The sequence below is a fragment of the Serinus canaria genome, chromosome 2 (assembly GCF_022539315.1).
Source record: "Serinus canaria isolate serCan28SL12 chromosome 2, serCan2020, whole genome shotgun sequence".
In the NCBI taxonomy this organism is placed as follows: domain Eukaryota; kingdom Metazoa; phylum Chordata; class Aves; order Passeriformes; family Fringillidae; genus Serinus; species Serinus canaria.
The window spans coordinates 127,115,287-127,129,873 of NC_066315.1; the positions used below are offsets into that span (position 1 = coordinate 127,115,287).

The 14,587-nt window shown below is 38.2% G+C and overlaps 1 protein-coding gene across 4 annotated transcripts in view; it reads right to left on the reverse strand.

The window, feature by feature from the left end:
* Positions 1-14,587, reverse strand: part of RUNX1T1 (RUNX1 partner transcriptional co-repressor 1) — a 116,081-nt gene that overhangs the window by 27,071 nt on the left and 74,423 nt on the right. For all 4 annotated transcript variants that reach the window (XM_009086779.4, XM_018911894.3, XM_030232281.2 and 1 more), the window contains 4 exons: positions 11,620-11,801; positions 3,549-3,799; positions 2,251-2,336; positions 1,420-1,621 (listed from right to left, as the gene is read on the reverse strand). In XM_009086779.4, coding sequence (XP_009085027.1) covers positions 1,420-1,621; positions 2,251-2,336; positions 3,549-3,799; positions 11,620-11,801 — 721 coding nt within the window. The remainder of the gene's footprint in view (positions 1-1,419; positions 1,622-2,250; positions 2,337-3,548; positions 3,800-11,619; positions 11,802-14,587) is intronic.

Below are 14,587 nucleotides of genomic sequence, written 5' to 3' on the forward strand. Positions count from 1 at the left end.
GAATGATGTTTCAAATGCCATATTTATGAGTCTTTCTTTACATTACATTTAGCACTGTTCATACCAGCCATTACCTGAATGCCTTCTGAGAAGGGATCCTCTAGGGACTAGACTTATTAGTGAACTATGGAAGCATTTCCATAACCCTTCCTTCCACTATTGGAGCACATTTATAGAGCTATTGACTCAGGGAATTTGACACACACACACAAAAAAGATCTGTTTGTTCTTGAGAGGCACTAAATATTACTGTGGTAACTCTAGAATTTACTAAAAGAATGATGGAGATAGGATTAGAGGTGGTTTTTTTTCTGGTTTTCTATTTGCAATTAAATAATTTTTTGACTTGGTAAGTTATTCTTAAAGGCAAAAGGAAAACACAGTTACAATAAAGTTGCAAAATAACACACATTCTCCTGATTCTATTCAGTAATTCTAGTAATGAACACAATTTATGATGATTTTGAGCAGATGGCATTGGATATAGAGAATTTTTTTTTGTAAGACAATATAAGACAAGCATAGTCTCCTGATGTCTTCAAAAGAGCAAGAAAAATAAAAAGGTATCACTGAGATGTTGCTTTACCATATCTGTCATGAAGTTAGGACATGGGGTAAAAAAAGGCCAAAACACTAGTAACTCACAGAAAGCCCCCAAATGAAAAGCTGGTTCTTATAGGGCAGAGTCCTCTTAGAGTAGTTGTGTGAGGTACTGTGTGAGAGTGACTGCAAAGGTCTGCAGCGGGGAGAGCCCAGCTGTTTGGTCTGGTCCTTGTAAGGCAGCTGCAGCCCACCCAGCTCAAGCTCTGCTGCCTGAGCCAAGGCCTGCACAGCTCCATGGAACTACACAACAAACAGTCCTCAGACACACCTGCACAAGCTGCAGTGATGGACACAGACCTAGGAGGATCATGTGTGCATGACTGTGAGCATTCCAGATCTTGTTCCTTTTTTAAACAGAAACCAAGTACACCTAAGAAGTGTCTGTATCTTTACAACTCTATTTCCTTAAAAAGACAACCGCCAAGTTAATCTAATTTAAGAAGGTGAAAGCTCTCTGTTTCAAATCACTAACAATCCAGGAACACCCACAGATTTTTTTAAACAATCAGGAAAGAGTCAGAAGGGACAGAGAGTCAGAGCAAATCTCACCGTTCTGACACCCTACATGACAGTCTCACCCCACCCTCTCAGACTTTGCTGAATGGAAAGCAAAGCATCACCCAAGCATCACCCAAAAAGCCTCAAGCCATTCCACCCAGAAACACCACTGTTTGGGCATAAGAGTTATAGTGAATTCAGCAGTCAGCCGAGACGAATCATCACTATAGCAGAAGAAGAGAACAAATGCAAACGTCATCTATCACTTAGCTAAGCTTAAAGAGAATCAGCACACAATTTTCAAGGAGGATACTGTACCTAATGAAACTGGATCTGGATTCACTGGACTCTGCTGTCTGGAATGACTACTGCTGCTGTTTCCGCCTTTTTTTAAATCCTCCGCATCACTGTACCGCCGTATCCAGTAATTGAGCTCCTCGCGGTCTGCTTCCTGACATCGCCGTAGGACAGTGAGAGATCGTCTGGTTTTTTCCACCATGTCCATTATACAGTTCAACAACTGTTCACAGCAGTGGATGGAGCACAGAAACAAAGAAAAACTTTTTATTCAAGGGGTGACATAATAATAAAGAAAATGTCAATGTACTGAGTGCATGGGTTATAATAATGAAGGAGTCCCCCTCTGTTAACTTCAACTATTGCTGAAAAATTTTAGACTTGTTTTAAGACTGACAATCCCTTCCTTTTTTAACTGGTGATCCTAAACTATACAGATAGAGACTTACAGGGAAAAGTGCAAAGACAAGGAGAAAAAAACTGAACAGGCTGTAGCCCTGCCACTAGTATTACATGGCACCACAGAGGACACAGGATGTGGTCCAGAACTGATGCCCGCAAATTTTACAAGGGCTAATAAATTCAGGAACAAATCCAAGCCCCAGATCCAGTGTTTATAGAGAAAGTCCTTTCCTCTTTTGGCAGACTGTAATAATTAGGATAATGCAGGAGACACTTATCAGCAAGGCCTGGTATGAACTATCTAATGGACATCAAGACCTCTGATTTAATAAGCAAAGCTTTCAAAACCTGTCCTGGAATTCAGATAGGTTTTATAATAAAAATTTTAAATTCCTATCTTAGAAGGCCTCTGTTCAGACAATTACACATAAATGGATATTTAGCCCTTACATGGTCAAGATGTTTCCACTCTTCTGCCCATTCTCTGTCTGTTAGCCTGTGATCAATCATTTCTTCTTGACGTGTGCCATGCAACCCTGCCAAAGAGGAGCAAATTATGTTTACAATGTTGGAAGTCCTCTATGAGGGAAAAAAAACAGGAAAAAAAAGAGCCTATAGACAAAACCATCATATATTACCTGCTCTAGCATCAAGAATGCCACCACAAAAAAAGAAAGGCTTCAAAAAAAACTTTGCTCCAAGTTCTCTTTAGTACTTTTCCTCACACAAGATGCTACTGTCTTGTCCAATTTAATGTCTTCAATTCTGTAAGTTCTATACATTACAAGACAACCTCTCAAAAATGGACATAGCTCTTTCTGACTATGTATAATTATTATATACATAAATATAACATAATACAATATATAATTTTTCATTTGCACTACTTGAAGTCAGCAAGGCAATTATTTGGTAACTCAGTGCATATAATACTAGCTGTACTTCAGAGAGTTGAAAAAATATTAGTATAAACTCAGTGTTATTTCACTAAATACAGTAATTACTACCATGTCAACAGAGCATCATTAAGGGTTCATCCCTCCACAGATGTTTAAACAACATGTGGTTAAAATGTAGCACATATATCAGAGCAGCTGACAACATGATACAACCAAGCCAGTATTTATTATCAACACTCAAGGGGAACCAACACTTGTTCTTTGCTTAGCCTCCTCTATGCAGATGCTGAATATTTGTAAGTGTTTCTCCTTTACTGAAGATTTGTTTTAAACAAGAACAGTAAGTGCAGATGTGAAACAAAATCCAAGAGCATCAGGCATCCCAATAAACCAAACTCTGCCGTGCAGGGTGTGGCTGGTGCTTCTGCTCTTCACATCCTCCACTCCACGCTCTGGACACGTCACACACAAAACGCTTCTCTGAAAGATAACTTTCTTCTGCTCTAAGCTGAAATCAAGCTATTTTGATGTTGCTATCATCACAAATCTGCATTAGAAGAAAAATAAAAAGCTCTATCTATCCTTGCCCGCCGTACACCTGAGTGTCCATGTCACCCATGCAGCTTTGAAAACACAGGTTCCTCCCATTTCTGACCCTCTTACTTAGAGACACAATTCAATCCACTTTTACAAATACAGATTTGAAATAAGGCCATTAGAAGCAGCTGGATGGACAAACAGCCATAAAGGCTATATCTGAACTGCAGATAAAAAAGTCCTGCTCACAAAACAGAGTTACAAGGGATACAGAAACCTAAAAAAACAATGCAGAAAATCAACGTGCCTTACCCATAGGTCTGTTTCTGTCCCTGAGGTCCCTGTGATTGGGGTGTCTGTATGAGTCCCTGTAGTGGTGGGCAATGGCCATATCATCCAAACGATAATGCTGAGGTGGAGGAGGGGTGGGATGAGGCAGACCATTGGGCTGATAAGATAAGCCATTATTTGGACTGTACCGCTGGCCTGGGCTAATAGTGCAGGGCCGCTTGCTTGGATGCTCTGAGTGCAAAGGCTCTCTGTCAAAGCCATTTTCTTTGGTTCTGAAAAACAAAGCAAAGGAACTTTAATTCACTTAGTGAATAGAGCTTGGGAACATGCATCCCCACCTACACATGCAGCTTCAGGAACTTAAGATTGTTCTTCACTGTGCTCCAAATGTATGGTGTTGCAGAACATTTCATAACACTGCTGATTCAAAACATACAAAGGACTCATTCACCTTGTCTAACCATCCCTGCAACTTGAGAAATACTATCAGGGTGAGCCTTCTGACAGAGCCACCTAACGAGGGGCTGGAGAGCAAGCAGCCTTTGCTGAGATCACAGACTGATGGGGTAGATCCACATGCAATTGCAGAGGTGAAACCATCAACTGATACATGAAACTAGGGACCAAGAAATTCCTATTTTCAGTAGTGCTATAGCTTACAGTGATTAGGAGAAATCCACCATTCAAGAAATGTTTCTTTTTTCAAGAGGATACCACAGTGAATGTCAGAGTGCAGAACCTCAGTATACCATGAGCTCCCATCAAGGTCAGTGTCACACAGAGACTTTGGGGAAGAATTGACTCTAAATGATGAGAAATGCATCCTTCAGAGATTCTTGCACCATCTGGACAAAAGTGCTGTGACTATAATTAATTTTACAGGAAGATGTGGTTAGACTCAAGTCCTCAGTAATCTTCAGGACTTGCCACTCCATTACTCTTAGACAGGGGTTTAATGCTCAGGCAACTTGTAAGGGCTACTGAGGAGAAGGACAGGGGTTTTTTTATGTTCTAGCTACTCTTCAATTAAATTCATAATCAGCTATTTCCAAAGAACTCTCTACTTGACACGTCTGCCTGAGAACCTTGAACTCACCCCAAACTAATTCTCCATTAAAATGATATTTTTAAAAACCCACAAACAAACAAACAAAACAACAAAAAAAGATAAAAGTATAAGAAAAAAATATAAGAAAAACAAACAAAAACCAAACCAACCAAACAAAAAAAGCCCCCTACAGTTACTTCAACAGGTTTACAACCCTTTTGGGGAAATTTCATTTCACTGAAATGTTTGGGTTTTTTAAATCATGTGAATAAAGAAAACCTGCAAAATATTAGTTTCGATCAGAAAGTTTCTTAGACATAAATATTGCAAACTGAGGTTTCATTCCTCCCTCCAAAAAACCTTTATTAAACTGCAGTTATATTCCAGTTTTTTACAAAATAACTTGATCCTCTGGAAGAAAGGGATGGCATAATGTATCATTCCTACAAATAGCACAATTTTTTGACACTGACAGAAAGGTAAATTTGAGCAAATTTTCTTGTTTGCCTATTGCTAAAACCAACTGCTCTATAACAAACCTTCCCCCAGAAACCAATCAACCACCTTTGAGGGACTGCCTGTTGGGAAACAGTGTATTGTCACCCCTCAACAGGTTCCCATTTAAAGCCAATGAGAGGAAGAGTGAAACCAAATCATTGCCAATATCCTCTGAGAGAGAGAATCAAACTAAGATCTTGTAACTAGCAGCAGGAAATTAAAAGATGGGCTGCATTGTTCTCAGAAGGCGTGAAGCAATTTCTCAGAGACCTCACCAAAATTACTAATGCCAGAGAAGCTGCCGGTATATATATATATATATATATATATATATATATAACTAAACTGTAATTTGGCAAAAAGGGAAGAATCTTTCACCAGCACAGCAGGATCATTTTGGGCAGATATAAAAGACATACTTTGCTAAAGTGGAGCATGTACCTTGTTCCAAAAGAAATGCAGCATGGCTGTGAAAACCAAGAAAACCTGAGGTCCATCATATATTTTTTATTACTTTTGGCACGACGTACCTGTCTGCAATAACTCCCAATGGGTGGTGATGTTTCTGACAGCTCTTCAAGACAAGTTTGCATTTAGTGGCTTGTGTGTGTTTTCTTTGCACATATTTACTCAAACTCAGTGTGCCAATCTTCCAGTTGTCAAAATACTATGCAAGCAAAAGAAATGGACTTTTCTGTCTGTACAAGGCAAACTAATAATTCACCTAAGTCCTTTAGTACTACAGTTAGAATGTTATCTAACTTAGATGGGTAAAAGTCAGAAACAGCAAACAATTAAATAACTCATTGACTTGATCACTGAGATAAAACTGGGACAAGTGGGAATCCAGTTTTCCTTTTCTGCACTACAGCTTGATGTTAAAATAATATATTTTCATACAAATGTATATATTTGCACCTAATGTACAGGTATTTCTGTGTTTTTTAAGAATGCTTTGTACTTACCTTAATTATGCAATGCTTTAGCTTGGAAAACATACCAGCATATCCACTGAACTCTGACTAACATAGAAACTAACATGACTGTTGAAAACATATTTACTGAAATGATGTTTTTTCTATTATATTGGGTAACGGCTGTCATGTCTTTTCTGGGTGCAAACATTTAATTCTACAATTCGTTGTTATATTTTCTGCACTGACCAAATAAACAGCTTACCACAATACCAGAATGAGACTGTATATAAACTCATTTTATGTTTCTGACTACATAAAATATATATAAAAAGGTAACAACTTAGAAAACCTCATCAGAACAGGAACTGCTGCCAAATTTACTATATCTGAATACACTGAACATAGTGATAAAAGATAAGGCACTGGCGAGTGCCATAATTCAGATGCTCTGAATTTGACCTGCTAGTCTGCTTCTGATCTGTTCTACTCATTCTTTTAGGTCTCACCCCTTGGGGCAACAGCATTTTCCCAGGTGCCTGAGGAAGAACTCCTGTTTCCCAGTAACTGGCACACCCATGTGAGTAATAGTTCCAAATATAACACCATCACAATTTTAATCTGCTTTCATCTGATTTTGCAAAGTAACCAGAAGCTGTAGAGAGGAAATAACAGTGAATGTGTAGGAAACATAACTGATACTTTTTTCCTTACTGCTCTTGGCCACACTTTCCCTGATATGTGCCTATAAATCAACACTGTTGTATGGAAAATTGGCAATACGACAAAGATGGAGTCCTTCAGCTATAAACACTCAAGGGGTCATTTTACTTGAAGCCATGATTTACTTAGATTAAAGACAGCAGAATAGACACTACTTTTTACCCTGCACACATTTAATAGAATTTGATGGTTTTAGGTTGTGATTTCAGTTTTAGATTGCAATTTATTGATAATTTCCTGGATAGAAACTCTGACCATGCAAAACTGCCTTGGCTAGAAAATTATATTTCACCTGATCAAGAGTATTACAAGAATTTCAAAGAACACTAAAGTCAGCTTACAAGAATGAGACAAAGTTGTTTATCTACTATTTGTGCAAGATGCTTTCATTTAAACTGACGTCCACCAATAAAGGTTTGATGAATCAAACAAATGATAATGCTTTGCTGGAATAAAGTAGCTGTTAATAATACTGTCACAGAAAAAATTACTTTTCTGCCTTGCTAACAGTTCATTTTACAAAAATTCTTTTAAGATTCCTCATAATTACACATGGAATACAAGGAGCACAGATGTAAGAGCTGTGAGCATCCTTCACCTTTCTGAGATACTGAGAAGCCTCTTCAAATAAGATTTACCTAACAATATTATCAAAGTTTATCTCTGTGCCCAAGTACGTTTGACATCTATTTCATGTCATTGGTTCCAAGCGTACTGCAACCACAGCAGAACTTTCTAAATTCACAACACAATCATGGCCACTTTTGTTTTCTTCTCACTGAAAAGAATGCTATTCTAACAGGATTTTTTGTTATCCTATATCCACTTTGTAGAGAACTGTCATAAATATAGTCACTATATGACATGCTCACATGCCATCAGCCCTTTCCAGCAAGCTCAAAGGATGAGTAATTAGCACAAAGTTTTTTGTTGTTAATGTATTTAAAATCATGTGGTTTATAATTAAGCATTCATTCACCAAAATAAATACTCACTGTGGTCCAAGTTCCTTTGCTTTATTACAGTAGAATGTAAACTCCAAAACTTGTAAACGAAATACAGTGAACACTTTGTTCATGACATGTCACGAACAAATTACCAAAATGTGTTGTCTCCTCAGGTGTCAGTTTTCCTCTCTTGCAGTGACTGATGGTTCCCAGTGTTATTACAGAAACAGATTGATCTTTTTAATGAGCTAGTTTAATAGACTCAAAAATCTCACCGTGGCTGCTCATCCGTGTCAGACCATATGCACCAAGAAAACATTCAGTAAAACACAAAGCTCGGCTGTCAGATTGCTCTATAAAACCTCACATACAGTCGACTTGGATATGCAGATAAATAACAAGAATTGGAAAATGGATATGCAAAAAAGGTCCTGAAATTATAAGCAGAAAAAAATACTATATGTGGATTTTCTTCAACGAAAAAGCATGAGGCAGCTGTGGTGACATGTAACACTTGTTCCACATTCTTTGCCTAATCCTCTACTGTACTCTTCCTCTAGTGGAATTAATGGTACACAGTTACTCATGCCCAAATGAAAACTATAAATGTGTATGTATATATATATTACATATACATTATATACAATGCATGCCTGTGTATAACTATATATCTATATATCTATATAATATACCTTGGGATGTGAAAAAGATACTACAGTTTACTTCAGTAAGACACACATCTTCAATCAAAATTATTCCAGCTGCACTTGGTTCTCCTGGAAAGACGTGGCCTTTGAGCAATTTTTTTTCATTTACTAGCCACGGAGTCACAGTAAACCCTCCCCTTAAAGTATGTCTGCTATCTTCTGCTGAATTTTTATTAGTATATTTGAAAATTACTTATATTTCTTAACAAAAGGTATATATATTTCCAGATGTTTCCTCATGCTCCTCTGTAAACAATTAAAATAATTAATAGTGTAATGAGTATAAAGCCAGACAAGTATTTGGTTTCAATACTCACTCAGTCTAGGCATGTTCTGCCTCTGAGGACAGTTTTTTGTGGTTGATTTACTTACATTATCCAAATTAAAAGGTATGCAGACTCCAATTCCGTAAATTTAAGAATCTTTCCAAAAGCATCTTGTTCTTTTTACTGAATCTGTTGCACAAATGTTCTTGAGTGCACAAGACAACTCCACTGAACTTGGCTCAGCCAACACTACCACATTTTTTTTTTCTGTATAGCTTCTATTATAGTCATAGGCAATGGAGAAGTAGATGTGACTAACCAGTGACAGGGTTGCTTGACACTGAACAAAACCAACTTATTTTTCAAGCCCAAGGTACCATTCCAATGAGCACACTGGGCAGTCTCTTTTCATGAGAGCTTTTTCCAGTTGCAGGGTCCAAAAGAAAGGATGAGTTTTTCTGAAACACCACTTCCCCACAACTAAGGAGCTGAATTTCAGGCTGTAACTGACAGAAGCTTCTTCACCTTGGAGTGTGCAGGCCAATGGGACACCCCATGTTACACCTTCCCTGGACCCTGGGAAGTCAAACACAGGCTCTTACCCAGAACAATGGAAGATAAACTGTCAACCCCTTACCCCAAAAGCTGCGTTACTCCCCAGGTTGTTCACAGCCTAAGAGAGACTTATGAAGCCAAAAGCACTTGACTTTGCAAGCAGAGACTCAGAAATTTTAAGAGCTCCTATATATTTTAACTAAAGGAAATGCTGAGAAGAAAATTTATAAACCATACCCAAATATCTATAGGTCTGGGCCTCAGTTTTAATTAAAAAATGAAGGCTGACTTTAAAATCCAATATTCTCCTGATCTGCTGGTCCCTTTATGTGCTAATCTTATATCTTTTTTGTTATAAAACTAATACAGGGTTTTTTCATTATAAATTTCTTGTCCTAGTCCCTACCTGAGTCACCCATCTTCTCCCTCACAAGCAGAACTGAAGGTAACACAGGTGAGACAGTACTTACTACAAAATAACCAAAATTCAACACTGTCAAACAGGGTCTTGAAGAGAGGGAGCATATTCCAAATGCAAAGGATGGAAAGAAAAGGAAAGACTTTACTTTTGTTTTTGCATTTTTCCTTTGTGGCCTTATGGGAAATATGAGTAACACTCCTCTCTACTAACAGGAAAAAAACCCAGTGAGTTTGGGCTGTTGGGAAAGCACATCCCTCTTTTTGTCTGTATTCTGTCAAGCAATACCTCACTGGCTTATGAGATAATTTCATGTGTGTCTATCTCCTTGTAGGAAAAATGTTGTGTCTGCTACTGACACGGGAGTACAGCATGCTGAGATTTAAGCAGCCATTCACAAGACATTAAGAGGCCTTTTTAACAGATGTTTTGCTACACTACTCTGCAAAGACTGAGAATATACAGAACTACCCCAAGGTTCTACATTTTGGCCTTGGAAAAATTAATTCTTTGCATATAGTAAGAGAATACGCATAAAATGTCCAAAAAGTAACCCTCATTCTGAGGTGCAGAAACATGCTTGCATTAACCCCAACAGCTCCTTCAGTTTGGTCTAGTTGTCTCAAAACACTGGTGAAAACAAGGTAGCTACATTAAAAAGGAGCTTTTCTGCTTATACCTCAATTTTCTTGCTGGTTCATTGTGATTTTTCTGAAACACAATCTCAGGAAAACTAATTTCAAATACTTTCACATTTTTTCTATCTAATGGCTATGCGACTCTAAATTTTACTGTTCACTTCTGGCTATGAGAAGTCTAAAGTTTTACTGTGAGCTTTCAGACTTTGTTTTCTCTTTATTTTTCTGCCATTCAAGCCTGTTCCAACACAAAAATGTCACCACTAAGAAGTTACGAGGCTTCTTGACTTTGCAAATCATCTTTTTCATTTAAAAGATAACTAGGATACTTGCATACCTGAGGCATACAGGTAGTGGTATTTGGCAGAAAAGGATGATAAAAGTTTTCTACACTATAAAATCCATGGCAAACAAATCAATGAAAAATACAATACCTGAGTTTCCCAAAGGTAAAATGTAAATGCCAGTTGAATTTCTAACATTAGCATAGGAAGGCAGTTAAAAGTAAATAACCACAAGAGTCATTTCCTTGTAACACTTAACAAAGAACTTTATTCCAAAAAATAAAAACTGTTCCCTACCCCTAAAGTCACTGTACTTCACACACATGTATTCTCTTGTCCCATTTCTGCATGGACTCTCCTCAACTCAACAACAAAACAGATTGTGGTGAACATTTCAACTCTTTGAAAGAAATACCCTTATGCATATTCCATGTATGGATATGGAAATATGGCACAACAGAAGGAGCCAAAGCCCTGAGTGTGCTCTGGGGTTTGCCTTGTACTTCCCAATATAAATGCCTAGCGACTCTCCTCACATTTGCTGTTGAGTTCAACAAAACGTCAGATGCAAAAGACTTGCATATGGAGGTGGCATGATCTGCTGCCTGGGACTTCATGACAGAAATGCTGTGCACAAAGTATTACAGTACTGGCTGACCATTACTTCTGTGTGGTTATGACCCCAGTGTGTCCTGACTGATTCAGTGTGTGCACATATTATATTTATATACCAAGGAATATATATGTATCTGTAGCTCTCTCTATATATACACATGTAAGTATGTGTATTCAGACATGCATAAGCAGGACCTGTTATGAAAGGACATGGGGAATGATTTCAAGCTAAGAATAGAGAAGATTCAGATTAGGAAAAAAATTTTCATCTGGAAGGTAGTGAAACCCTGGTTTCCCAGAGAGATGGTGGATGCACCATCTCCAGAAACATTCATAGTCAGGTTGGATCTGAAGGACCAGCACCCAGGGAACACCACCCCAATATTCCCCCAGCTCCCACCCCCACGCTGCCCCTGTGCTGGAGGAGCTCAGCACCTTGGGCACACAGACACTCTGGGCAGGGCAGGAAAGGTGCTCACCTGTCTGGAGTTCGCCTCTTCCCGTTTTCGTTCACATCGAGAAGCAGCTCTGAGGAGTCAACAGGTGAGGTGGTGCTGGCATCCAGAAGCAGCTGTTCGTGCTGGGCGAGGTACTGGGCTGGGTTCTGCTTGGCTAGCCTTGCACAGTGCAGCAGCTCCCGCTGCAGCAGGGGCAGATTGGCCTGCAAGAGTGCAGCATGTGTTAATAGGGAAGCTTGCAAGCAGTTTCAACGGAGATGAAGAAGAAAAATCAGAAATCAGAGGAAAGCCTGCTTTGAGTTGAAACTGTTGCCATCATTCCCAGCTAGGTTCGTGGCTGCTGCCTGAAAGCAGGCAGCCTCCAAAAGTGGCTATAGCTGTACTAAATATGCATGGAAGAATGGGAGCTTACAAAAAATGTAACAGAAAACAGTAAATGCTGTGAGAAAACCAGGTATGAGTGCCACATCTTTAAAGAGGGAAACAGCACTGTTTTGGCTGACTTCTGCTTTCTAACTGTCTAAAACCTGATCTCCTATGGAGGAGTTGTTTTCAACAAGTGACAATCCTTTGTTTCCCATTCAGGCTGCAGTTAGTACTTGGTAAATGTCTGAAACCAGGGGATCTGCAACTCTATGAGCTGCCTCAGTCACCATCCTTTGAGGGCCTTGGGGAGAACAGGATTGAGAATAGGATTGCCCTCAGCCTTCACATTACACTTGCAGTTGCACATTAAGATAAAGATTACAACAAAATCTCACGTTCCAGAGCTTCAGTTAATCACCCGGAGGGCTACAATCCTCCTCCTAGCCAGATGTAGCTTGAAGGATTTCTAACTGTTCTTTCATGGCCCCACTGGGACTTGGGTCATGGCCTGGAGATTAGCAGGACTCAGACAAAGAGAACTGAAAATGCTGGTTGATCCCTGGGCAGCACATTTTGCTCATCTACTGGGGTCACAATTAGTCATATGTTTTGCCAGAACAGGTGGAACCGCATGTCCCTTCCCTCTGCAGAGATAGTTACACATCTTGGGAAACATCTTCCTTTCTTTGCAGCACATGCCAACATCGATACTAAGAAAGGCCACTCATTTTTTACATAATTACTTTTTGTACCATAAAGGATGTGCCTTGGCCTCTCTTGTTCCATCACTACTGCATGATGATTTTTCACCTCAGAATTTTCAAGTATTGGATTAAATAAAATTTAAGACAAAGAACTTCGGTAGCTTCCTTTGTTTTTGAAATACTCTCACTTTAAAAAACCACAAACAAACAAAACCAAAAAAACTCTTCTTTTTTAAGCAGGAAAATACTTCTAAAGTCAAAAAAGATCAAAAAGTAATGTGCATGGAACCAAACAAAAAACAAATGTTCTGAAAAGTTTTGAGCCTAGGATCTTGATAAATTACTTTGTTAGTATTATAACAATGGCAACTGCTCCAGCACCTGTTGTTACCATAAAAGCAGAACCATTGTGTCACAAAAGATGCCAGATTAGTCAGTACACATGAAACTTTTAACAGTGGTGAAAAAACTAGAAATTGCTATCAGTTATTCATAGGATGAAAAGACAGTTGGTTGTGGAATATGGAGGTCTTTTCAGACCTACACAGAACAGAAATATTCTCTGAAAGAACCAGATATCTATTTTCTTTCGGTTATCAGAGAGATATACTGACTAACTGTGTTGTGAGCAGGGCTTTTCATCTGTTTTAATTTCACTGTTTATTTAAAAAGCTCACAGAGAATACCAGTCAAGACATTCTGCATGGCAGAAAATAGTTGGAAAAGTTCACATATATTTACAAATAAATATCTGGAAGAAATAAAAGAATCAGATCTAGTATTTGACTAGTGGTACATACTTAAAAGATATATCATCACATCTCAACAGGCCTGTGAGGTAGAAATGTGAAGGCCCTACTTAGAAGGTGAGTAATGAATGAAGAAACAACATATTTGTGTTCCTTATTCACTACCACAAACAAAAAAGGGCCTTTTCAATGCATAGATACTCCTAGATAAAATCAAATTTTGAACTGTTCAGCAAAAACTGTGATTTATTTTACTTGTTTCCCATCTCCTAAAGAAATGTTCATTCTTGCCCTTTAACCATAAATATGAACATTTGCAGATAAATTTATCTAAATAGATTGTACAGATTTTCTTTGCACAGAACAAGCATGTACAGCTTTTAATAAGTTTATTAAAAGCAGATACATTCAGTTGCTTAATTTTTTAGAAATTAGTAAAGAAAACTATGATTGACATGGTATAATTTGGGCTTGTAATAGCACAAAGTAATATTTGGACAAACACTTAACTTGAAGTCAATAAAAGCAGTATTTTAAAATTTATAGTCCAGCTCAAGTATTTTCAACCTGCTCAAAACATCATTCTAAACAATCCTTATCAAACCATATATTAATAAATAATTTATTTGTTGGGAGAAGATTAATCAGGATCTCTCTATAGGTAGGTCAAGTGTGCAGACTGCTTCTGGTCACCATGGCCCTGATATACAAGAATTAGTTTTTGGGAAGATAAGGAGAACTAATTTTGAATGCAGAATGAAACATCAATATTCTCCCTATTGCAACTCGAGTGTACTCATAGAGACTCTGAAACCAGCATGGCCTTGGACACAGATGATTGTGCAGAGGTTCTGCTCTGGTAGCAAAGGCAGATCTCTACACCTGCAGCAGCTAATTGCAGACTTCTGCACTTCTGCATGTGAGAGATACAAACCTGTTCTCAACCAGAAAAACTCTGACTGCAAACAAACATGACTTACTGGCTTATACCACCTTAAATTGTCACACTGCACTGTCTGAAACATGCTCCACTTTTGTTTTGGATTGGGCTTTATATCCTGCAAGATTTAGGCAGTATCTTAGCCTCCTTCATCAGCAACAGAAATATTTCAGTCTTATAATTTAAATTGAAAAGGCTTTATTAGAACATATAGTATAATATTAGGTTTT